The sequence below is a fragment of the Conger conger genome, chromosome 1, assembly GCF_963514075.1.
Source record: "Conger conger chromosome 1, fConCon1.1, whole genome shotgun sequence".
Classification (NCBI taxonomy): domain Eukaryota; kingdom Metazoa; phylum Chordata; class Actinopteri; order Anguilliformes; family Congridae; genus Conger; species Conger conger.
In genome coordinates, this window is record NC_083760.1 from 54,523,938 (window position 1) to 54,551,244 (window position 27,307).

The 27,307-nt window shown below is 46.7% G+C and overlaps 1 protein-coding gene across 1 annotated transcript in view; it reads left to right on the top strand.

The window, feature by feature from the left end:
• galnt1 (UDP-N-acetyl-alpha-D-galactosamine:polypeptide N-acetylgalactosaminyltransferase 1) overlaps positions 1 to 27,307 on the top strand; it is a 180,932-nt gene that overhangs the window by 103,174 nt on the left and 50,451 nt on the right. Inside the window, exon 5 of the mRNA XM_061262141.1 lies at positions 14,272 to 14,438. Coding sequence (XP_061118125.1) covers positions 14,272 to 14,438 — 167 coding nt within the window. The remainder of the gene's footprint in view (positions 1 to 14,271; positions 14,439 to 27,307) is intronic.

A 27,307-nucleotide genomic window follows, 5' to 3' on the forward strand; every position in this document is an offset into this window, starting at 1 on the left:
GCCCAGAAGGTTAAACGCATTCCAGATTAGTTTGTTTTTCTCCCCCCTTGTTTTTATTTAATGGGATTTTTGTGGACGGTGGAAATGGAATGCAACTCATAGGGAAGCAGGTAGCGACCCCTTGAACTTTTCATAGTGATTATGCTGGGTGCTTATGGCTTGAATCCACCGTAGGAACTATTGTGCCTGTGATAGAGGTGTGTGAACAGAAGCAATGTGTTATGGGTGAAAACTGCTTCACACACACTCACACACACGTGCACACACACACACACACACACACACACACACACACACACGCATGCACGCACCCTGTGGAAGCCAGCTGCTCCATCTACTTACTAGTAAATCTGACCCCATGCTCCCAGCCGTCCCAGGGACAGTGGTAATCAACTCTCCTCATGAGACATGACAGCTTGTTAAATAGTAGGATGTTGAGGGTCTTTTAGGTTGGCACAAAAGATAGCAGTGAGGCAGATATGGTGTTTTCTTGAAATTTATTTTTCCATCCAAAATGCAAGAAATGCACAAAAAAATGACAAAAAGGAAGTAAAGGAAAATAATAGAAAAAAAATGTTTATATAAAGCTATGGCTACATCAGCCAAACAAAAGTACTCAAATAAAGTCAGACAATAATAATAATAATAATAATAATAATATTAACCATGATGATGATGATGATGATGATGATAATAATAATGATGATGATGAGACCATACCTCACACCACTGAGGGATAAGGAGGACCTAGGCATTGGTTCCTTCCATCAAGATCAAACAAAAGAAATGCCTCCCTCTTTAACAGGTAGACATGACCACCCCAAATTGGCACACACCATCCTATTCCATAAACACAGGGGTGTTTACATATCATAACACAAATATGTATTAAACATTTAAAAAGGTACCTATTACACACACACACACTACACCAGGCCTTTTAAGTTTACAACGGTATATTGACACATGCCATTAAACTCACCGTAAGTGTTCCATAACACATAACTGACTTTACGAAGAGGCATATGCGCAGATCGTGAATGTACCCAACCATATAGCTGTCCCAGGACAGGAGCGCGCTTCCCTAGAAGCACCAGGAAGAGAGCCAGCCGATATGGCGGTAAGGAGTTATGTCTCTAAATCACTCTATTTAACCAAGCACTGTACATTAAATAAATAACTTATGCTCACAGGCATTGTCCAAAGGCACATATCTTTTGGGTTAACATGCATATTTTATCAGAGCACAACCGTTTTTGCAGAAACGCGTGAATAACTTAATGAACAAAGGAATGTGCGTGAGTTCTAAACGCATGTGTGCACCCATCCATTTATACTCACACAAACTCAACACATAACACATCTCACAGTACAAATTACATTAATACTAGTGGAGGGAACATATGCACTTTATGAACGCAAGTCCATAATTTATGAAAACCGCATATAACAGTTCAGTGCGGCCACAATAAGGACGCGTGGGGATGCGCCAATGAGCCGCGGCATTACACAGCTGATCTGAGATCAGTAGGGAGGACTCAGCACTAAGCAAGCCAACTCGCTGCACCGCTTGTTGTGCCCTGATCTCAGATCAGTAAGGAGGGCTCAGCACTAAGCAAGCCAACTCTGTGCACCACTCATTGTGCCCTGATCTCAGATCAGTCAGGAGGGCTCAGCACTAAGCAAGCCAACTCTGTGCACCACTCATTGTGCCCTGATCTCAGATCAGTCAGGAGGGCTCAGCACTAAGCAAGCCAACTCTGTGCACCACTTATTGTGCCCTGATCTCAGATCAGTAGGGAGGGCTCAGCAGTAAGCAAGCCAACTCTCTGCACTGCTCTTGTGCCTGAACTGAGGTCAGTAGGGAGGGATCAGAGAGACTGGTGTGACCACCCCATGACAAATCACTTTTCCCTGGATGGCAGATGGTAGTTCCTTCCGTAAGATAATATCCATTAGCGGGCGCCAGGCAACCCTCCCCCTTTCTCGATATCGGCGATCGTGTTGCCAGGGGCGCTGTAAGGGCAGCGAGGGCCGTGACGTGCCTTGCCACTCGTCACAGCGGGTGTGGAGACGGTGGCGAACCGTGGGGAGGTAATTAATCTGGAGCGCGTGCCGTTAGCTTTAGCCGCCAGGCTCCCTTTGATAAATAATGCCGCTGAGATCTGGCGACCGGGCAGACTGTGGAAAAATGCACGTCCCATTCGTCTTATTAATGCGCTGCTCCAATTTACACCGTAGTGCTCGACAGTCCACTGCTGGGGCTTCTCGAACTTTCCGAGCTCTAGACCCACTTAGAATACATGTTCTGCGAGCTACCCCCTTAATGAAGTATAACCCATCAAATCTGCATATGAAAACAAAGTAATTTTTTTACAAACTCCAAAATGGCTACGTGTATTAATTCATATTCTTATGAATATGGTTTTCTGGCGTGACGCATGTATCTGATTGGGTCCATAGCCCCTCTCAAACAGCCGGTGGCTCCCTTTGGCTTTCTACGAGTGGATGCAATGCAAGTGTGATTAAGCATTCTGCTCGACTCCCTCGTGGCTTCATATGCATCTGTTCGCTAATGAAAAGCCCCTGCTGGTGTTGCAGTAAAGCTGGCTGGTGCTTTTGGCAGGAGGAGAACGGCCAGGTTCTTGGCTTCAGGGATGCTATTCATAATGCTTCAATGCAAGTGCTTCATATACTTCACGAAGCTAGTGGGCCTTGGATATTGGATCGGAGATTTCATCAAACTCGAGCTGGGAACGGGGAAGGTGGGGTAGGGGCGAACCCCAAGTTTTCAGACAACAGCGAATGTCCCAGAGTGGCCCGGCAGAGGCGGTGGGTAGTGGGGCGCAGAAGGGCACAGGAGGACAGATTCCTATTGGGTTTCTGCTAATCCAAAGGTCAGTACTGTGGCTAAGAATGCAGTATTCCATGAATGCTTTGAAGAGTAGGTTTTTTTGAAAGTCAGTGTTCTAGCACAACATCAGCATTAGAATGTTCAGTTAAGGACAAATATGTGATTAGAATGTTCAGATAAGAACATTCCAATCACATATTTGTAATTGGAATGTTCAGTTAAGAACAATCTAATCGCATATTTAAAGGGCCACACTTGGGAATGCTCTTTGTTTTGAGCTGCCAAATGAGAGCCTTTGAAAAACAGAAGAGTCTAACTGGGCCAACTTCAGTTTCGAGGCTGTGCTTTTCTCGACATTTCAGAAGTAGTGCCTGGGGGGAAAAGGTAGCTGCACGATTATAACATCAGCTTATTGGAAAACAGCGTTAACTGTCGAGTGTACCAGCAGCTTGGACCTGACAGAGGAGCCCTTGACACAGCATCTCTGTACAGGTTAATTAGGGCGCCACGTTGCATTCTGCCGACCGTCCAGTGTCCGCTGATGAGTTACTGCTGAGATTAAAAATGTATCTGCCGTTGATTTTTGTGACTTTCGATGGTGCTGTTCATCATCCCAACCTCAGATAAATATGCTGCAAGGTGCAGTGTGAGATAAATGGCGCTTTAGAAAGACTTTAGCAGGGGCTTTGCACCCAGCCTGGAATGCTCTAATTAGTTATAATTTAAACCAAAGGTCAGAACACAATCTTCTTCCAAGTGCTTTTAAATGATGCGGGGAGATGTGATGGAAGGGGTGGGGAGGGGAGAGCAGCCTTATTCACCGGGATATTTTTAGATGTTATTACCAGCTGTCTTAATTTCCTTGAAGGAATAAATAAATTGAGAGCGCGACTATCAAGGTTGTTAAGAATTCCTTAAGGTTGTTAAGAATTCCTTAAGGGCAGTCGGGCCTACCAGTGGGCCCTGTCAAACAACCTGGCTAAGAGAAGTCTGATATCTCCATTATTCTTCGTAATGCATGGTGCTACATAGGCATGTGCATGTAGTCTGAGAGAAGGGCATTCTGTAGTCCAATTAGTCCCCCCCCCCACCCACACCCACACCCACACCCACACCCACACCCACACAGGCACACTCCTAGTGATTAATTAATTCTTATTACAATAACATTATATTACATTACATTACATTACATTATTGGCATTTGGCAGACGCACAGTTGATTAGACCAAGCAGGAGACAATCCTCCCCTGGAGCAATGCAAGGTCCTAAGGGCCTTGCTCAAGGGCCCAACGGCTGTGCGGATCTTATTGTGGGATTAGAACCACCGACCTTGTGTGTCCCAGTCATTTACCCTAACCACTACGCTACAGGCCGCCCCATCACACATTACAGGCCAAAAAACATAATTTGCCTCAAATCCATATTTTGGAATATGTACATTACATATACACTACACTACATTATATGAAGAAGAGCTCTGGCTGTTTATATTCAGGGACGCAAATAAAATCAAGCTGTATTACCCGTATGCAAAATCAGAAACAAAACTCCTTTGCTTTCAAACCGTACCTGAACCATTTCTTTAGTCTTTGTCCCTGAAGACAAGCATGTTTTTCAGAGTCCATGGTAATAAGCAGCTATAGGCTAAAAATATCCTCAGGCCTCATGGGGTTAAAGAAATTGTCACATTTTAGGATTTTTCATGCTGTGTGGGTTCTGACCGATAATCGTATTTTTAGTGGATGCATATCGAGTTATTTACAGTAGTATGTTGGTATTCCTCAATATATTTTGTCTAGCTTTCATTATAGATTAGACCCTCATATTGCCACAACAGAGATATGACCAACCACATGAAAACTGTGACCCGCGTGTTAATCACCACAAAAATAAATATACTTTCCACTTAGTGGAGAGCTTCTTGCCTGACATAGAAATACAGTCTCTCCTCCAGAAGAAGCTCTTTATCGGTTCTGAGGTCTGTAATTTGCCATTAATGACGGGTCAGACTGTATATGTTTTTGTGTGTGTGTGTGTGTGTGTGTGTGAGGAGAGAACCATGTGTGAATGTGTCTGCACATTAACCTCCTGATAGTCCTGAAATCTCGCCAAGTGCTGCTAGTTTTTTTTTCCAGCTCGGCAGGGTGTCGGCATAACGGGCAATTACCGCTGACGTATAGTCGCGACACCAGCGAAGGCTTTGATGGGAAAACATGATTTAGCGTTTAAGTGCCATTTTCTCAGTTTTCTGGATTACCGGTGGCACCGGCGTTGGAGCGCTCCAAGCTGTCAGCGGACGGCAGGCCCTCAGAGTGCGAATAGCGGCAGGTCTCTGTAGGCCTGACCATGTGGAGGAGAGACTGTCGTGCAGTGAATGTGCATTCTTACTGCTTCTTAACAGTCTGCCGTTAAGGCTGAGCCGTGGACAGTCAGGGGCAAAGGGTGACGCCAGCCTGATCTCAGATCAGTGCAGCTTGTGGAGACACAGTGAAGACTAACTAAAGCACTGAGAAGGGCTGACCCCTGGTCAGCGGCTTGTGTAAGGCACAGTGCAGCCCAAATGAAAGGCACTGAGAAGCGCTGATCCCAGATTAGCGGAGTGTGTAAGGCAGAGTGAAGCCCAAATGAAAGGCACTGAGAAGGGCTGATCCCAGATCACTGCAGTTTGTGGAGACACAGTGAACACAAATTTAAACACTAAGAAAAGCTGATCTCAGATCAGTTAAGTGCTTAAGATAGTGAAGCCCATCTTGTGCCATTATGACCTAATATCATTGGGGTTAAAGCGGTGAGCTGATTTCAGTAGAGAAGGCTCAGTGAAGCCAAACTAATGAACTTAGTAGGGCACCCAGTTACCACACGTGGTAAACCTGAGGGATCACCCTTGACCTCATTATGTCTTCTGCTCAAATGAAATTAAAAAGGCTTGAAACGACACCACTTCAGTCTCCAGTCACATAAGATATGACAGAAGGGTTTGATTTCTTACCTTAATCTACTGCACAGGTGATCAAGTAGATAAATTGTTATTACCAAAGTCGTAACAGGAAAAATGATCAAATATGTTAATGACGTGGTACAATAATGAGAGGCCCAGGTCCACATTTACAGACCGCCATTACGGCTCAGCTCATTTCCCTTAATAACCTGCCCGCCGTCAGAAATGATGTGTACTGGCTGCTGTGATTCAGAGGCATCATCGTAAAGATGGCATATAAAGGAGCGTGTGGGAGCACAAACGTCCAGGTGTACTCGAACGTGCCGATTGGAGCTCGGATTAGCCGCGTAAACCTGTCAAATGAACATTATCGTTTCGCTGTCTCCTGTAAGCACCTTAACTGCTCAGCACTGAGAGCTCAATGCTACTGAGGAAGTAACCCTGAAGGCAATGTCCTCGACGTATTCGGGGGGCACGCAAGCAAATTCCCATGATGCCATGCGGGTATCCCAGACTCCCTGTGCGATAAAAGGCTCATTACCACGCAATGAATGACCAACCAACCTTTCTAAATAGCAGGAGATGGGGTTTGAATGACAACTGAAATAACAGCAATGGAGCATGCCGGACTACATCAGCGAGCCAATGGGAGCGTGCAGGGGGAGGGGCCAGTGGAAGAGCAGAGCAAACTAATGGTGTTTTATAGAATTCTCAATGCCCTGGTGTGGTGCTCTGTGACTAGGCTAGACGGTGAAGTAGGAGTTGATGGATCCTCGCTGTCAGTCAGGCCGTGTTGCCAGGCATGCTTGCCCCCCCGGGAAGTGGAGGACTGCTGGGAAACTGACAGACTTTAGCGCTTTCGGGGGGGGGGGGCAAGCGGGGGAAGGAGGGACCATTCTCTGCCGTAACTTCAGCAAAGTTTACTAGGTTCTCTCTTCCTCTTTTAACTTTGCTTTTCACTTCTTTTTGTTCCTCTGTGTTAACCCGTGACCTTCACAGATCCCTGTCACATGTAATGTGATCCATCTATTGAAAGCCTTGTCATCTGATTTCTTTCAAAGGATAGCAAAAGTACTCATGAGAAGTGAAAGGTGAACAAGACGCGGTGTTAGAAGAACAAATCAATTGAAGCAATGCCTTGTTCCTAATTATCCATTTACCTTATTTACCCGACTACTGAGCACGCGCATCCCGTCTAGGGACCCCCAATCGCTCCAGGGCTTCTGCTGCACCAGCCACTGCACGTTATGCTAACGCTAACTATGCTGAGTCAGTACATTTCCGCGTTTTTATTTGTTTGCAAATGGAATTGGTTTCCAAAAATAATATGTTCAAATAATTGACAGAGGTAGGTAAATTTAACAGAGGAAAAACACTTTTGAAGAGGCCAAATCTCAACCGTTGAGAGAAATCCTATACAGGGAAGGCCCATCGATCAGATAAGGGGAGCCCAGCAACTAAGAAAATATGAGGTGCAGATATCAGCAATTACCTCTGTGGTATCGATCCTGGTATCGACACAGCCATAATGTTTCACTATTATGTGTGTTAGATATCGTTGTTGGCAGATGGCACTAATTTGAAGAAATTTGAAGAAGCGGAAAGAATCGTGGAATCGCACATTCCCAAATAGGGGAAGATGTTCTGTTACCCGGCACTATCTATGAGGAAATTAATCTCAGCCTGAGACCTACCCTCACCCTGACCCCCCAAAAAAACCACACCTCCATCATCATTACCACCATTTGTCACCCCATAGGGTATTCCGAGTGAGTAATGTAGACTATTCAGGATATTCCGTTATAGCCATGACAGCAATCATCTACGGTACGTGGTAGTCCTCATGATGTACGAAGTCCTCATCCTGTTTTGCATGAAAGCCACCTGCGTCTGATCAGTCTGTAATCGAAAGCCTCGCTTTCTGGCCGGTGGAATCTGGGATGGTAGCATAGCTCGCTTCAGGAAGCTATTTAGCATTTCCTGAAATGGATTCATCGGTTAAAGATTGTAAACACTGTCTGTCTGCGTCTGTTAGCAATTAAACAAGGTAAAGGAAAGCAATCTGTTTACCCCACGGCCATTAGCCAGAACACTGGGCCGCAGGAACAGTCCCTGGCTGTCGACAGTCTGAGGGGCGAGAAGGGAAGGGCCTGAGAGCCAAACCCGGAGTGACGGGGATGGTGAGCACCGCTCTGGATGGCATTCAGGATTAAATACATCAATGCATAATGAGACATTTTCCATCTGTTTTTCAATTAACTCTTCTAATTGGATTTTTTTTCTTTCCCACCTCTCTGCCCGTTTTCTCCTTCCTGGAAGCTTACGTTTGCATCAGCAGCTTTTTTCCCCCCTTGGGCTAGGCTCGCGAATCGACCCTCTTTTCATCGCCGTCGCGGTACCTTCCCTGCTGACCCAAGCCACCCGAAACTGGTCTTAGCTGGTTCGAACAGCCCTGCGGTCTCAGCTCCCCGGTGGACCGGAGATGGCTAGCAGAATGCAGGGTTTGGTCTGAGTGGTAGTCGCACTAATGGTCCTGGGTTTTAACCCAAAAATGAAAAAAAAGGAAGTCAATCGCTCGATTCCGCAGGCTTACAATTGATTCATCACACAGCACCATCATCTCGGTGTGCGAGCCCATCAGGGTCTAAAGCCTGAGCGTGGTAGATCTCAACCCCCGCAAGAAAAATCCAATACAGGGCGGGACTATCGACCTGATAATGGAGCCCAGTAACTGTGAAAATATGAGGTGCAGATATCAGTAATTACCTCTCTGGAAATTATTCTGATGTAGACACAGTTGTCTTTGTCACATATTTGAGTGGACTGAAAGAAGCTTTAGGACATTTGTAAAGAAGGAACAATTTGTGCAATAGATATATGGGACTACGTACTATCCCAAAGGATACAGATGCAAAATGTGGCCTGCCTTCCCGCACCCTTAAGGTTTGGTGTGAGTCAAGCAAACAGAGGTGGCCACAGGGGGCGCTGTGCTGGTTAAATGCTGGAGCAGTGGGTTGGAGCAGTGGTCTCCTAATGCTGCTGCGTCCATAATGAGCGGTAGCCCTTCCTTCCTCTACGACATCACTTCCTCTCCCCGCCTACCCCCTCTCGCTCGCAGGTCAGGTGTGTTCTTGCGATCCCGATTAACAGAGTCTCCTGCCACTCACCGGGGAAATCATTGCAGAAATTTCTGCCGTGGTATCGGCGTACCCCAAGGACCCCGACTCATAACCTGACACGCGTTCCCCCAGGCGTCCTCCGCAGCAGTCACACACACGTAAGGGCCAGACAGTCCCCACAAAGGCAGAAAGGTGAGAGGCTGTGAGTACACACAGCGACTCGGTGGGACCGGCCTTTCGGACCCCTCAAATGCCCTCCCCGTCTCTTTTTTCCGTTTCTAACTCTTCCTAATATTTGTGTTCGTCGGGTCCATTTGTCCTGTCGCGGCGAGAAATCGGAGGTGAAAAAAGTTTGCATGAGGTGAGGAATTTGTTGCCGTCGAGCAAATCTGGAGAGAGGTCACTGGCGGGGATGTAATGCGCATCTTAAGACGCATAAGCAGACGGTGATGGAGAGGTTTTTCGTTGCTGTTGTTTTTCAAGATGTGAATATTAATGAGGCGAGGGGAAAGTGTGGCTCATTAGCATTTTAAGTGAGCGGGTTGCGCGGGGGGTTCTGGAGCGCGGGCGGATCCGTGTCTGAAGTGGAGAATTAACATGCGGCCACGTCGGAGGATTGACACCAGGTTAATGAGTTTACGGAGCAGAACACTGTGGCGGAGAGCACCCGTGTTTTGTCGCTATGGGGACCGAAAGCAGCCCGACACCCGCTCTGGTCCGTGCGTGTTTGCTTTGAGCAGTCTGTGATCTGTGGTTTCCATGTGGCATGGGTTACGAACAAATCATTATTTTCTCGAAAGAGCATCGAGTGCGTTTGCCCCAAGGCGGGTGAACTGGGTCTGTGCGAGTTCCAAAGCAAGGCTACCAACTTGGTGTGTTTGATAAACCCATATTCTTTTCCTGCGTTTCATTTTCTGTCGTCTTTTCAATAATTCCACTGAACGTTTAGTCTGCATTCCAGTCTGTGTGAGGAGGAAAAATATGAGTTGACCTAATTTACATTTTCAGTGAGAGACTCATGGACAATGGACAATTAGAGACATTGCTGTTTTCATAAATACCCAACACTGGGTTTATTTCAGGTAATTTGTGTGTTGACAGAGGGACTCAGAAGGCAGGTAGAATTTGAAGGCTCATTTGGCCTAAAGACAGCCATCTTGGCGTGTTTTTATTTGAGTATTACCAGAGCTGGCAGTGTTTGTGTCTTTGACCACTGTATTGAAGAAAGAACAGGAAAACCATAACGCATGAGTCAGCAGGCCACTGAACTCCTCCACGTCCATCACAGAGCAGCGTAGAGTTTCAAGTTGTCAAAAAAAAAGGTTGTCAAGACCGTTAATCTTCTCTATAGGGTGAAGAAAAGAAATGCGAGAGAGGAAGTGGCAGTATCTTTTTATAAAGTGATGGACCTTTCATAACAGGGAAGTGAGACATCTTATGTACTGTACCACTGACAGGAAAACGGTGGCATCAATGGACTGGTCATTCCTGTAGCAGCCTGGCAGGTTCGGTATTGCTAACAGGAAGTATGTGTCTCCAGATATAACAAACACTCTGCTTCCTGTGTTAGGTTCTCCGATTGGCTGTCCAGTGCACAGCTTCTCATAGCAGATTGGTGCAATAACTGTTGGTTGTTTGCTGCCCACTGTGGTATGGAACCATTTTTTTTATCCAAGGTAATCTTAGCTCTCCCAGTATAGAATGCCAGTTTTTACCCGTAAGCTGGCTTCTTGCTTGCAACGTCTTCAGTCGATTAGGGAGTGTGCAGAATTGAAGAACAACCACTGTTCTCTGAAACATGAAGCTCCCGCGCATTTTTTCACTCCTCAGTCTTCCAGATATAACGGAGGGGTGCACGTTACCCAACACAGAACCCAGGAGGGGAGTGAGATGCAGTTGACTCTGAATTCCTCCCTCCCTGGCTAACATTCCAGCCAGGTATGTGCCACCCACAGTTGGCACTGGAGCGGTCAAGATTTATCACCAGCCTGGGAGGGCGTCCGTGCACTGGAACGGTGTGCTGACAGGATGATTCATCCAGCCGCCCAGAAGTCGAGCCTTTGATAACTTCACCAATCGGATTTATTCTGCCAAAATCCCTCGGGAAACGGACGGCAGTCTCACCTGTGACACATGGGCCTCTTGCGAGGATCTGGCTCTAGACTAAAGCAGCAAAGCAAGACGGCAACGCGCACGGAATCTAGAACAGAGAGGGGATGTCCAACCGCGCGGCCAAGCTCCGCAAGGAAAAGCAATGCGTCTGACGAAGCTTCCGTCACGGTTTATCGGCTGCTGGTGGGACCTCAGAAACCATAGCCGCTGTGACCCACTTCGGTCGGGCGGTGAAAAAACGCGGCGGGCAGCTTGTGGTTGTTGACTTCGCTCTGAATTGACTCAGGAACTCAGGAGTGATGAGACATGCTCTCGGATATGACTGGATATTCGAAAATAGAAAATCCTGCAACTTGAAGCTGCAGCCATGGATTAAATGACGCCCTTAAGTCCCGATTCACCAGGGCCTTGCAGCTCTGCTGCCTGCCTTTTGTTGACAGCAGCAGACTGCTGTGCAGAACTCTGTGCGGGTGCACTCTTAATGACCTCCTTGGGTGCCTGAGTTTCTGCCTTCACTTTGAATTAACAAACTCTGTTTATGATGTGGGTTCTGGGAAGTCGTCCTAACCATGTTTTTCAGGGGATGTGAGTCACATGCTTTTTTTCTGTTTCTCTAGGGCATGTATATGATCCCAGAGCTGGAATGCCATCGTATAAATCCCATTAAATTATTATGCAGCAGCATGCAGCGGCAGAGATGAGGCTTGAGAGAGAGAAATAAATTCCGACTTATAAACACAGCACAAGTAAACACACATGCACACACAAAGAAAAAAACACAAAACACACACAAAACACATATACAGCACATACATGCAAAACAACACACACACACAAAACACACAGAGCACGTACACACAAAAGACATATAAAGCACACATGCAAAACAAAAACACACACACCCCAGTGCATTGGCATTGGAGCCTCGGGTCTCTCCCCAAATCCTAGTACCTGATACCAACGGCTAAATAAGGTTTTGGGGAGTTTTGTCTGGACGCTTGACAAATGCGATAACTGCACTTGGCTCGGTCCTTCAGAAACAGAAACAGAAAGCGGTGGGGCCAACAATGGTGAAGTGCCCACCACAGATCAGCATGGCTCCCGACAGCCTGGCCGATGACATCATCTCCAGGACAGGAGAGAAGCCTTCAATGGGCTGCTGTTGTAGTGAATGGAGAGAGAGAGAGAGAGAGAGAGAGAGAGGGAGGGAGGGAGAGAGAGAGAGGGGGTAAAGAGAGGGAGAGAGAGAGGGGGGGGGGGAGAGAGAGGCTGAGAGAAAGTAAAGGCCTCCATTTATCGTCCCTGAGCTTACACAAACTTAATTATCTGGGGAGGGAGGGGGGAGGGGGGTTGAATGGACGGTTGGGCCTTCGAATCTTCGGACCAGGGCCGCAGGGCCACCGATATCCAGGCATGAACATCACTGGAAATGAGCTCTCCTGTCTGGAACCTGCCGGAAACCTGGGAAAGCGGGGCCTTCTCTTCCTTTCATTACCGTGCAGGCTGAGCTGCTGAGCATATGCCCGCTCAGAGCCTTATGGTGAGGGGAGGGAGTGAAGAGGATGGATGGAACATCTCAGTCTCTGCTGGGGAAGGTCAGGGTCCGCTCCGCGGAGGGGAGTTTGAAGCCCCATACTGTAGGTAGACACCTGAGTCTCTGTTCCCAGCGGGTCGAATCTGGCAGCTGCCGTTCTCTAACGCAGCTTTTTTGTCTGAAATAAAACTAGATTTGATTTGATGTTCAGCACCGCATCACAGGATAAGATTCATACAGATATACTGACCTTTTATGAGAACGAGCATAATTCCTCATAATATTCTCATTACTTCACTAAGTATCGAAGCCGCTCTGATTTGGCTTCTGGACAGCATTGCAGTACTGCTTGCATCGACAAATTTATTTAACTTTTAGAATTAATTTTGTCCACAAATTAACATAACCAATATCCCATGATGGTCAGTATGTTCAGTGATTGTGTGTGTGTGTGCGTGTGCGTGTGTGTGTGTGTGTGCGTGCTTCCGTGCGTACATACTTGTGTGTGTGTATGCAGCGTACAATACATGTTATTGTTCCAGCTTTGTGGATGTCACTCGTCAATGAAAATGCATTGGAATTTCTGGCATTGAATTGCACGCTCTGGTTAATGGCTATGCTGATGTAATAGATATTAATAGCAGCGAGCACCAGACCCATTGTTATTAGCCCTCCCTTTGGGCCAGAGCTGAGGTCGAAGTGGAGGGAGCTGTAGTGTAAAGGCCCTCCTAAATGAAGTCCTAAAAATACCTGGGAGTGCATGCCCTATCTCCACCCGAATGTGAAGCGATGATTTCATCACCGCAAGACAGCACTTCTGGAGCAGTGGCTCCTGGGATAGCGTGTCAGAACGGCAAAGGAACTCAACTGAAACTTTTCCAAGTAGTGTTTTGCACCTTTATGTGATTAGGATATTTAACCTGAATTACTTCAGTAAACATGTATTTGTGCACGGTGCTGCTAGTATGGTAAGTATATGGTGAAGGGTGTATAGCAAGAGAGTTGTCTGTTTCTTCTCCTGTAGAGTAATGCCCTGACTCTTCGGTGATTTATTTTTTATTGAATGTTTTCAGCCTTGGGGGGGAACATGCTACTAGAAGTGTGGGTGTTTTGGTACAGTGCTGTACCCCAGAATCTGGACATGAATCCTGTCACACAGAGAGAGAGAGGGGGGGGTGTTTTGTTGAACAGTCTATGATGGGCAGGCCTGCAGTGTAGTAAATTCCTTGCTCTCTCTTATCCACTATATACATGTATACTGTACTATAGGACTGATGGTGGTTGACTGACACTCTGTTTATTGTAAGATGCTTACTGCTGTGTACTTCTATCTTTGCAATGCTGTTCTGCTTGCTGCTCATTTACAGTGTTACTGGCTGTCCTGTGTCAATGTTACAGTTATTTTAAGTTTAAGTCAGTCTGGAAAAAAACGTTTGCCTGATAAACAATAATGATATTCTATTATCATATGCTCTCCTAATTTGTTTTAATACGTTTAAGTCACTTTGCTTTATCTAAAGTAACTGTAAGGGCTCTAAGTGTAATTACACTACTATCCCTGTTCTCATTACCGTTGTATCAGACACATTTTTGCGTACAGGTTCTCCCATTAGGGAAGTGAGCCCGATCATTGGTTCATGGTCCCGGAGAAGGCTGCCTTCCCACGCTGCCCCTGGCGGAGACGAGCTCTGACGCTCTCTTCTGTCCTCAGGTGCAAGAACAAGCTGTACCCAGACGAGCTGCCCCGCACCAGCGTGGTCATCGTCTTCCACAACGAGGCCTGGACCACCCTGCTGCGCACCGTCCGCAGCGTCATCAACCGCTCGCCCCGCCACCTGCTGGAGGAGGTGGTGCTGGTGGACGACGCCAGCGAGAGGGGTGAGTCGCCGCCTGCGCCGAGAGACAGGGGGGAGAGGAGCGGCGGGGTGGGAAGGAGGGGGAGAGGTTTAGACGGGGAGAAAGGAAGGCGTATGGGAAGAGAGGGACATAGGAGACTGCACAAAGAGCCACAGCGCACGGTTAGATAGTTGGGCCCAGGATGGAGGTACAGTGTGTACTAACAGAGTGGGGCCCAGGATGGAGCTACAGTGTGCATTTACAGAGTGGGGCCCAGGATGGAGGTACAGTGTGTACTAACAGAGTGGGGCCCAGGATGGAGCTACAGTGTGCATTTACAGAGTGGGGCCCAGGATGGAGGTACAGTGTGCATTTACAGAGTGGGGCCCAGGATGGAGCTACATTGTGCATTTACAGAGTGGGGCCCAGGATGGATCTACAGTGTATACTAAAAGAGTGGGGCCCAGGATAGAGGTACAGTGTGTATTAACAGAGTGGGGCCCCCAAATTTAAATTTAAATACTTTTCTATGATTTATTGAGCTTGTCTGGTGTATTGGGGCCTATGAAATGCTCTCAAAAAGTGCATGCCCTGCCTTCTGGTCCTCTTGGTTGGCTCAGTAGAATGAGCCAAGATCAATCGAGCACAAAAAAACTATTTGAATCCAAAACAATCGTGCATTTTGACCCAGGTCTGGAGGGAAGTACGAGGAGAGACTGAAACATAGAAACAAAAGTCTTGGGTCTGTAACTGACATCTGCTTCAGTGGACAGCTTTCATCCTAACCGTTCCACAAGCAAGACCATCCCTCTTTCACTCACATAATCACCTCATCTCTCTACACCAATATGTCCGCCGGATTGTTTGACGTAATCTCTCATTGGCTCCATTAGGCAGAATAAGAGCACGGTCAGGGGATCCTGGAGAGGAAGCAGTGTGTTGATACAGGTCCTTTATCCTGAGGACTTTTAATTTTCATAATCCAGTGGTACTGAAAACAAGGAAATTGAATCACAACCCATGCATGAACGTTATCATGGCCAGGAATAGGTGACATCACGCCGGGCCTACAGTGTGTCATTATGGTAATTACGTTAGTTCGATTTGGGCCCACAGAATAACACTGTTTACTGTAAACAGTTCTGCTGAGCACTCGGTTGCCATTTCGCAAGATGGTGTTGTATCCGAACTACAGCTGTAGAGAAAAATGGCCTTTGAAGCTTAACCTTTAATGCAGGACAGTCAGCAGTATGCAGATGCATTTTTCTATTTGTGCAGCTTGTTTTCAGGGTTTCTTTTGAAGAGGAGAAAGCTACACACCCTGCTTTGCACTGAGCCAGCACTATGACAGTGTTCTCTGATCTCATTACGGAAAATAAAGCTTCAGCACCGGGCGAAAGCTCAAGCCAGTCCCTGCTCGTGGTGCTGCTCCAAATGGAGCAGAGTGCCGTAGTTATGCAGTTATTCGTTGCTGTTTGAGTTGCTTGTTTTGTTGATAAATGAAAAGGGTTGGTTGTTTTTGTTCTTAGCTTTGGCCCTTCAGCTGTTTGTTGCACAGCGATTCACCTCCTCTCATTTTTAACATCGCTCGTTTTTATGTACATACTTTGCTGGAAGCAGCAACAGGCACCCGCCTTACAACAGTGTGGCAATGCAGTTAAAAAATGAAAACCAGAGTGGAGCCACAGCATGCACACTTAGAGACTGGGCCCACAGTAGAGCCACAGCGTGCACACTTAGAGACTGGGGCCCAGAGTGGAGCCACAGCATGCACACTTAGAGACTGGGGCCCACAGTGGAGCCGCAGCATGCACACTTAGAGACTGGGGCCCAGAGTAGAGCCACAGCGTGCACACTTAGAGACTGGGACCCACAGTGGAGCCACAGCATGCACACTTAGAGACTGGGGCCCACAGTGGAGCCACAGCATGCACACTTAGAGACTGGGGCCCACAGTGGAGCCACAGCATGCACACTTAGAGACTGGGCCCACAGTGGAGCCACAGCATGCACACTTAGAGACTGGGGCCCACAGTGGAGCCGCAGCATGCACACTTAGAGACTGGGGCCCAGAGTAGAGCCACAGCATGCACACTTAGAGACTGGGACCCACAGTGGAGCCACAGCATGCACACTTAGAGACTGGGGCCCACAGTGGAGCCACAGCATGCACACTTAGAGACTGGGGCCCACAGTAGAGCCACAGCATGCACACTTAGAGACTGGGGCCCACAGTGGAGCCACAGCATGCACACTTAGAGACTGGGCCCACAGTGGAGCCACAGCATGCACACTTAGAGACTGGGGCCCACAGTGGAGCTACAGCATGCACACTTAGAGACTGGGCCCACAGTGGAGCCACAGCATGCACACTTAGAGACTGGGCCCACAGTGGAGCCGCAGCATGCACACTTAGAGACTGGGGCCCAGAGTAGAGCCACAGCGTGCACACTTAGAGACTAGGCCCACAGTGGAGCCACAGCATGCACACTTAGAGACTGGGGCCGACAGTGGAGCCACAGCATGCACACTTAGAGACTGGGGCCCACAGTGGAGCCACAGTATAGCAATGCTGCTGTTGTGACAGTCGGGCCCAGGACGGAGCCTGCTTACAGTGTTAGAGCTGTGCCATGCCATTAAGGCCCTCCTACAGCGTCTCGTGACAGTAATAGATACTCCCGGCTGGAGCTGTCACTCAACAGCCCACAGCAACGTTAATATATGCACCTGAGTGATGAGGGGCTTTAAAGGACACCATTAGAAGGATTACACCCTGTTATTATGCTGTCTGATGGTGGTCTTCCCTCCCCCAGGACCCAGACCAGGGGGCTGTTCAGAGAGGAAATTGGGGCCTTCTTGAGCTTTCTAAAATGGTCATTACGTGCCCTCCAATTCACATAATCACTGTTTCTATCTAGCTACCATTAAATGTAAAATTAATGTAAAGAGAAAGATTGAGGAAATGCGTGCTTGTTGACACAGGCCTATATTAAATAGCAGGGTGCCATTTTAGCGCTGTCTGCATTTTAGGTCAGTCGGCTTGAAGACTGCAATGTTTCAAGGTGCCCTCTGCTCTCAGAGAGGGGCGACAGCTAGGGGGCACTTCGGAGTCCATTGCATCCTTATTGCATTACATGTTATGACTCTCATTCCCCAGCTAGCAAGCTTTAATCCGGTCCTCAGGACATCATGCCCTTCACACCATACCATCATCCCCAAGGGTGGGGCCAACGTTTTTATTTAAACATTTCAACATAAATATTTCAAAGATTTCTTGGCCTTGTGACCTGCCTCTGCATACTGCCCACCGATTGGTCAAATCCCCCAGGGGGCTGAGGAAGGCAGCACCCTTCTTCTGACCCCCGCTGGGCCCTGCGGCAGAGGGTGGGGGGGGGGTTTAGGAGTGACGTTCTCCAGCTGCGCCTGGCCCACCACCCCCCACAGTCCCTCCCGGCCGGGGCCATCCCGGGGAAAGGGATTATGGGAAGGCGCGATGGGCGGCCTCCGCTGCCCGCCGGTGTTTTCATTCTGCCTGACCTTGGGTTCGCTGCGCCCCCATGTTCCGCTGTGCAGGAGGCGGGAGGCGGCCTGAAAGTGCTGAATTTTAATGACTTAGAACTTTCTCATTTTTATTTCTTCCTCCCGCTTATATCGTTCACACTGTGCAGCGTGAGTCATGCACTGCAGTCACCTACCAGGGATGTGCACCTGTTCTATTTTTAAGAGTTGGTCGAAACTGTAAGAGGGCTGATTAAGGATCTGACAAGCTCAGCAAGGCCATTTGAATAATTGTAAATACCACTTTTATTTAATAAGTTCGCCTGCTGGGACTCGGGTCATATTGCCCTGGCTTTGCAATTTAGACCGTTACTGTTTTCATCAGGTTGCATTGAGGGTTCTTCACGCAGGGCTTGATATGCTCACAGCAGTCCTCATGCGCTCCCGGCTGTATTGTGACTTTGGAGGGTGATGGACGCTGTTTGGCTTCTCAAACACATTCTGAGCTGGAGCACTTCATGGTACACACATTGTACAGTCTGTTTGAAATGAAGTGTCAGTGTTGGGTTTTCGAAATTAAAATGGACCGAAATTACACACTCACACTCGTGCCTGAAATGAATTTCACATTTTGAGTCATGGGTTTTCTTCAGTCTGGCTGTACTGTTCATGCCAGATTGTAAATTGTTTAGTCATCTCGCTGGCTGGTTAACTGTTGGCCACCAGTTAACTAAGTGTTACCAAACAATGTAGACATGATATGAAAGGCGCTAAGTAGAAAAACCTGTGAATAGATTGCTAACCAAATACATCTGTGTTGAACCGCTAAATCGTGGACACATATCCATCTGCATTGTCTTCAACAGAATATAAATATTGATTCTGATTGGTCTTTGTCTTTCGGTTTTCAACAAATCAGAGAGATTAATACCTCTCATTGCATTGTATATCTTAACATCAAAAAGTATAAAGTCAAAATGTCAAATGTAATTAGAAATATAATGAATCAGTACTTTGAGGAAATATGTTTGTAGAAGGAAAAACAAACAAACCATCCTTTTCCACATGATGCAATCATGATGCAATCTGTACTCCCGAAAGTAGGGAAGGACAAAAAGTGAATTTTTGTATAACACTCCAGACCAAGGGGCCCTGCAGCAGCATGTGTGCTGACTTAAAGCACTATTTCCTGGACTCTCCATTTATGGTAGCCCATTAAAGTCTGCTCAGAATCACTGGATGCACCTTAGCTCAGTCTCACCTTTTCCTCGACTGCTCAACAAGACTCTGCCAACTGCAGAGTGCAGAGGACGGTTCACCGCCTGTGAGGTAAAAATGGCCATTATCTGAATGGCTCTTGCCCTTTTACTCACTCCCAGAACCAACAAGACCCAAAGTGGAACTTACAGGAGTGAAGTCACAGGGGGATTATCCAGTCTCAAGACCTTGTGCAATCATAAGTTTTAAAGTGTCCATTAAGCCACAAGAAAGAAGTGCTTACCTTTTCCAAATATCTAAGAGGACGATAATAAATATTTTGTTGAAAAGTTAAATATCTCTGAACTGAAATGTTAGAGGACTGGGAGGTTCTTCCTTCTTTAAAGGTCCTATATTGTACACCTTTCCAGTGGTTTTATTTTAGTCCTGATATCCATAAGAAGACGGTTGTGTGGTTTGAAGTACCAAAAACAATCTCTATCCAGTTTTACATTGCCCAGCGACTCTAATGAGCTTTACCAAGAACAGGCTGTTTTAGTGACTGTGTCTTTAAGCTCATTAATACCAACTAACCTCTGTTCTGATTGGCTAGCTAGCTCCGTCATCTGTGCTGATTACTTGGATTTCTTCCGGCTACAAATTATGTTGAAGGTGGACATATGCCAATGAACATAATTTTGTGGTATCATAAAGTTACGGAAGTGCGCAGTTTCTTCATATGGATTGTGTGGATTTATTTCGGGACTGTGCGTTTTGATACTTTCACAGTGACTTTCATACCTACAACTTTTATATAATATACATAACAAGGGAAATGTTGTTTCCAATATGGGGCCAATATGGGGCAACTTCACTTTTTATAGATAACCCATTGAATAGACCCTATCACTGGAGATAGAGTAGTACTGGTTCATATATACTTGCTCATATACAGTATATGGAGAACTGTATGGAAAACAATGGCCATTCTGACATCAGCAATATAGACAAATCTGGTCGGTTGGGACCGATTCTGCTGTATATATGAGCCAGTACTACTCTATCTCAGTGATCAGGACATTGCTTCTGACGTCCACGCAGTGGGACCTGAAGCTATCTGTCTGGCAACTAACCTGTCTGGGTAGCTTGTTATCGAGTAGCTAAACAAGTTATTAATATCTGGCAACTCAGTTTACCAAATGTCTGAAATCTGATTTGAAGCTTCAGTAACAAGCAGGCACGGTAGCATTTTTGCGGTTTACCTTCGCCGCTGTACATTTCATGAATGCCAAGTAGCTTGATTTTGGCAGAAACAGGAATGACCAATATCTGAACCTCCAGCAATAAGCTTCCAGTGCTTCCATGACACAAAAACTCCATGACAAAATCTCAGCTGCTTTTTTTTGTTGTGGCTGTATGTGCTGAAATAAACCGTAAGAGAAAATGAACCTGCCACTGATTTAACTTTTTACAGCCACAAAGAACTTTCCAGAGACAGCTGAAATACTGCTCTATTGTCGGCAGAGTTGACAAGGGTTTATTTTTTTATTAAAATGGGTTTGAAGTTTCAGGCCTTCACAATTTCCTCCATGAACTCATGACATCCAGAGACGCTTTGAGCCGTCTTCCCTAATCGAGCATACATGGTATCACATGATAGTATGGCACGGAGAAGCCTGAGGAGGCGCCTCATTTCGGCAACCTTGAGAAACCTGCAGTGGTGGGAGTGACAGAGCCTCCCGTCCAATCCCGTGAAGGCCCCCGAGCACTGGGCCAATTAATATGGAGTGGCTTCCTCATTACCCGCCCCCATCGTATCTCAATTTCTTTGTGCCAGGGGAAGGTAAATATGGAGAGTGCAACACTAACCACTTTGTGCCTCATTAGAAGAGTTGTCAGGAAAGATTAGAAGATGAGAGCCGGCTTTTCAGGCCCAGCCCTCGCTGTGGATCAGCTTTGTTTGTTTTCAGAGGGGCAGCCCGGCAGCACGGAGCAGCGGTTGGGGTTCTGTAAACATGACCCGTGAGCTGTGGGTTCAAGGCCCAGGAGGAGAAGTATGTTCCCATACCTTCTAACAGGATGAAAGGTTTGACCCTAGTGAAAGATTTTCTGGAGGGCTGTGAAGTATACAACAGCAGCAGGGTTTGGAAGGCTAGGAAGCAGGAAATGGCTACATTACATTACAGTCATTTGGCTGACACTTTTATCCAAAGCAACTTACAGTTGATTCGACTAAGCAGGTGACAATCCTCCCCTGGAGCAATGCAAGGTTAAGGGCCTTGCTCAAGGCCCCATTGGTTGTATGGCTCTTATGGCTACACCGGAGATCAAGCCACTGACCTTGCGGGTCATGTACATTAACCACTACGCTACAGGCCACCCTGCAAATATTGGTAGTGGCGACCGCGTGGGTGGCCAAAGCACACATTCCTGGCATTCAAGATGGCGGCCGAAACACCTGACTCTATCCTGAAGTTCTTAGTTTACCAAGTAAGCGGTGGAATACCCTGTGAGGAGTTATAGTGTGTGTATCCCATTACATTATAGAGGCTCTAAATGTTATGGCACCACTGGGTGTCTCTTTTCTTCCAACTTAATGAGATAAGACAATATGATTGCCTGTGACATTCAAAGACTCTGTTTCTATTAAAGCGCTGGAGCGTGTAATCAAGGGGGCTGTAAATCACTCGCTCTCATTATGTAGAACAACATGGCAACATTGCCGTTTGCATCGAGGGCTGCCTATTGCTGCTCTGTCGATTCATCCTCTGGCATTGGGAGCGGACATGCTTTTACATCATGGTCCAAACTTCCAGTTTTTATTCCTTCCAATTTTTATTTTCTTCTCCATTCGAATGTCCAGTTTTATCCGTAGGCCCATTCCATCACTGCAACATTGACGATGAGTACGTTCAGAGGGGGGCAGGCCTGCATGCATTTCCCTCCACAGCGCGTTCGCCCTGCCGCCATTTTGTTTCGCTCTGCAGTCTACAAACTGTTGTGACCTTTGAGGAGTAGCATCACTGCACTGAAACAGCGTTTTAGCAGGATGATTTTCCTCACAACCCCAGAACTGAGGTGCTTCAATCCAGAAATCCACCAGTGGAGCTTATCTGTCATTTGGAATGACATTTGAAAAGATAAACACGGGGAGGGTCACCTGGGCATTCGCCTGCTTCACTAAGCGCAGAGCAGATGGACTCCCTACGCAGGGTAACTAAACTACTTTCCCTGCCACACATTCCTGTACACTTTCTCCCTAGTTTTCCCCCTTCTCTCCTATTTGGAACTTCTCATTGACCTGTGAAGCGCTTTCAAATGGCACCTGAACATTTTCTCTTCGCTGTTAAGCACTTAAAGGTATTCTATAAGTGCAACCCTTTATATGGGCGCTAATGCACATGCATGTCTGCTCACATCTTTCACTATACCACATGTACTCCTCACGAGCCACATTACATGCCTCACTACTCACCGCAGAGAAGCTAGTGCCCATCAAAGGAAGCGATCGTGACTCTACTGGAAGCCTGCAGGGCCTGGCCAGTCGCTAGGGGATGCTCATCAATGCTGCAGTAATCAGAGGAAGGCCTAGCGGCCTTTAGCCTCCCGACCATAGTGGGATGAGGCAGACCGCGTCACGTTAATGAGGGCTCCTGGTCACAATGGCACAGCCCACACTTGAACCTGAGGTGTCTGAGCTCTCTGGCTCGGCCTCCTGCACTTTGGCCCCGTCCTGCACGAGGAGAACGAAGGAGGAGGTGTCTCCGAGGGGGTTGAGGGGCGGACGGTTCGAAACCATTTGTAAGATAGGAATGCGCATCAATCATTGTAAAAGTAGCTAAAAAGTTCCCCCCGGCTCTGAAGTGGCTCGTTTTTTTTCCGACAGGGGGACAGCCGGAAACTCCGGCCCTCTCATCTCTGCTCCGCAAGCACAAAGGTGTGTTGGGGCATGGGCAGGGGCAGAACAGAGCGACTTGTGTACAAAAAGCTGGCTGCCCGACCTTTGTGATAATTTCAGAAAGAAATTAAGCGACGCCGGGTTGGATTGAGCGCTCCAGACGCCCCTACTCTTTTTCATCTGAAGTATTTATTTCCTGTTCATCAGGAAAGACAATGGGCACCATTGTCCTGCCGTTTGCTGTGAGTTATTTTGTTTTTGTTTGCTGCTTGATGGCAGTGCTCTCTCATCTGCTGTGAAGCATCTCATTAGCAAGAAGCTATACTGCTCCAACCTTTTACCGGCAATCACTCCCGTCTGCTTCAAAGCCCATTTACACACGTACTACTGGACTAAACTGACATTTTACTGTCCATAAACTGCATCATGAGGCAGCTCTTGTGGGTCTACTTGTCTCTTTGTATCGCTTTATAAACATGCTGTATCTGTGTGTGCCTTTGTGTGTGCCTGCGTGTGTGTATAGTATGTGAGGGAGACAGCGAGCGAGTGTTTGAATGTGCATAACTGTGTATCTTGCAGTTTGGTCATGTGGAGCCTGGTGCTACAGGGCATTGTCCTGACAACAGTTACCCTCTGCTGCCATGGCATGACTAGCAAGCTTTTGTAAGCTCTGAGCCTCTAGGCATTTGTAGGTAGAACAAGTCTTTCTTTTAAGAGAAGTAAACTTTTTCACCTTTATAGGCAGGGACACAGGGGTCTACTCCAGGCATGTGTTGTCCATAGCAAGTGTTCTCGTTTAATAAAGGTCACAGGTCCGCTCTGCTTGTGAGACGGCGTATGAAGCTTTTGTTTGCCAATGGAATCCTGGGAAATGCCTGTGCGGGGGTTAGTGGGGACAGTGATGGAGTCATCGAGTTTGTTTTCCTTCGTCGTTGTTTCTTACAGAGCAGAGGATGTTCTCTTCCTCCTTGCTGCTCCGTACAATGAGGCCCTGTTCCCCCCTGGTCCAGGGCTGTCCTACCATTTCAGCTCCAGGAAAGAGCCGCCGTTTGTGCAGTTTCTCATCTTCTGAGGCTGTCACCAACACAGGCTGTTCTCCCCTGGTCCAGGGCTGTCCTACCATTTCGGCTCCAGAAACCGGCCTTCGTTTGTGCAGTTTCTCATCTTCTGTCACGTGTCACTAACACCCCCCCTTCCCGCTGGTCAGAAAGACAGGGCATGCAGTGGCTCTGGGCCTGCAACTGAGCGACACGTACACCGAATCAGGAAGAGCGCTGGTTCCCGCGGTCCGTGTCACGGCCTGACGGGAGCAAGCCCCTGAGATCTCGGAGGGCTTTTGGAAACCAGCGGGGTGATCGCATCAGCTTTCGCTTGCGCTTGCAGTCTCGCCTCCATATTTACCTGCGTGTGCTTTTTTTACCTGGCGGGGCCGCCCGCCGGGTCGGTACGCGTTCCCGCAGTCCCTGCGCTCGGAGACAGAGGCGGATCACCGCGTGCCAATTCTCCACTTTGTGGTTTCATCGCTGCCGACTGTAGCTGCGTGAGATGCACTTCTCCATAATTGCGTTTTCACAAAAAGGAAGTAGCCGCTAAAACAACGCTGCACCCCGCCAAGTCTTCTATTATTATCGCCCCTCGTGCAAACTGGATACTGTACGCGTACAAAACAGAAAATTTTTTCATTAATTTGGGAACCATCTGCGACTGTAACAGGGCAAAAGGCGAAAGAGAGCGTTGTGTCGACACCTCGCCCCCGTTTCAGCTGAAGGTGTGAGCCTCGCTCAGACGCGCGCGGAGAACGGAATTGGGCGGGGCGCTCGTGAGCGGGCTCCGGTTGGGGGAGGAGAGCAGATTGGTCTGTTTAGAGGCTTTCTCGTGCGGCGTGAAGGTGAGCCTCCTGACCTGTGAAAAGCAGTGCCAGCAGGGACGCTGAGCAGATTTACAACCGCACTCTTAATTAGGCTTAATGAACCCGATAAATCTTGTTGGCATGCCATTTTTTCATAACTATGAAGTGCTGGAGGAGAGTAAGGGCTTTTTCACCCACTGTTGGGGTTAGCGCTCATCCCATTACGTGTTTGCACATGTTTATATGATTATATGTATTATGTTGTATTGAGGGGTTGTTGTTTATATGATTATATGTATTATGCTGTAATGAGGGGTTGTTGTTTATATAATTATATGTACTATGTTGTATTGAGGGGTTGTTGTTTATATAATTATATGTATTATGTTGTATTGAGGGGTTGTTGTTTATATAATTATATGTATTATGTTGTATTGAGGGGTTGTTGTTTATATAATTATATGTATTATGTTGTATTGAGGGGTTGTTATTTATATAATTATATGTATTATGTTGTATTGAGGGGTTGTTGTTTATATAATTATATGTATTATGTTGTATTGAGGGGTTGTGGATGTCATGTGAATATTTTGTACGATTTTGAATGTTCCAAAAAGGGCAAATCACTTTATTAGGAACACCTGTACACCTACTTATTCATGCGATTATCTAATCAGCCAATTGTTTGGCAGTAGTGCAATGCATGAAATCACACAGATACAGGTCAGGAGCTTCAGGTAATGTTCAGACAACCAACAGGATGGGGAAACAATGTGGTCCGTGTGATTTCAACTGTGGCATGCTTATTGGTGCCAGACTGGATGGTTTTGAGTATTTCTGTAAATCCACAGTCTCTAGATTGTGGTGAAAAAGCATCTCAGAATGCACAACACATCAAACCTTGAGGCGGATGGGCTACAACAGCAGAAGACCATGTCGGGTTTCACTTCTGTCAGAAACAGAAAGCTGAGGCTGCAATGGGCACAGGCTCACCAAAACTGGACTGTTGAAGATTTCTGCTGAGGCATACAGATGGTAGGGTCAGAATTTGGTGCCAACAGTATGAATCCATGGACCCAGCCTGCCTTCTGTCAACAGGTTAGGCTGGTGGCAGTGGTGTAATGGTGTGGGGAATCTCTTGTGAGGAATCTCTTCTCTTGGCACACTTTCGGACCATTAATACCAATCAATCATCGCTTGAATGCCACAGCCCATTTGAATATTGTTGCTGACTATGTGCATGGCCACATCTTCCAATGGCTACTTCCAGCATGGGAATGTACCATGTCACAAAACAAAAGTCGGCTCAAATTGGTGACAATGAGTTCAATGTTCTTGAATGGCCTTCCCAGTCACAAGGTCTGAATCCAGTAGAGCACCTTTGGGATGTGGTAGAACAGGAGATTCGCAGCATGAATGTGCAGCTGACAAATTGCATAATACAATGTAAACATGGAACAGAATCTCAAAGGGATATTTTCAACATCTTGTGGAATCCATGCCACAAAGAATTGAGGCTGTTTTGAGAGGAAAGGGAGGACCTACCAAGTATTAGTATAGTGATCCTAATAAAGTGCTCAGTGAGTGTTTATGTAAGTGTACTCCTCCTTGATTGAAGCATGGAAGTGTTATAGGGACTCTTGTAGGAATTTTTATTTGTGTTTTTTAACTTTAAGTGTTTTAGTTGTAAGCTTATCAAACTTTATAATTAATAAGATATTGTAATGAACCAAACAAATATGATTAACATTTCTTCACTTTTTCATTTTACTTAACCTGACATCATCTGTTATGCCATCTTGTGACAGCTGTTATGTCATGTGTGTAACAGTGTTGTCAGCCTTAGGTGACTAGGTTTCAAGTAGTGTTGCAAAATGTTCTAAGGAATATACAGTAGGCCAATGTGAAAGACTTCAAAAAGTGATTAATTGTAGGTTTCGTGTTTTTGTTAAAGACCTTATATTTCTAAAGAACTTTTGTTGTGGTCTCGCTATTGGATCCCCGTTCTGAGTGCCTGATAATGTATTTGTGTGTTGTTTGTTTTTTGTATCTCCCTCACAACCAATGCAATGCCATCATTGCCATACTGTAAACAGGATACTTGCTAGATCTAGGCCTGAATTATTCCCATGGCAACCAGATGCCAGAGCCAGTCCGAGCCCTTAGGATTAGACTGTCAGTTTGGGGTTAATAATGGGAAGAGGGGGGGCGTATCCCCTAAGGATTTTGATGGCTTCATTCAGCCTGGAATTTTGAGTGCTTACCCTCGTTCATCTATCTGAAGAAGAGAGTTTCCCTGTCAACAGTTTGAAACATTCATCCTGGTGATTTATAACCATTTGCATTAGCAATGAGATGTAAAATACGATTTCTTCTGTTTTTTATTTCGTTTGCTTTTTAAAGGGAGTATTTCACTTAAAATGTGATTTGGGAATAAGGGAAAAACAGCAGGATCATCTATTGAGCTGA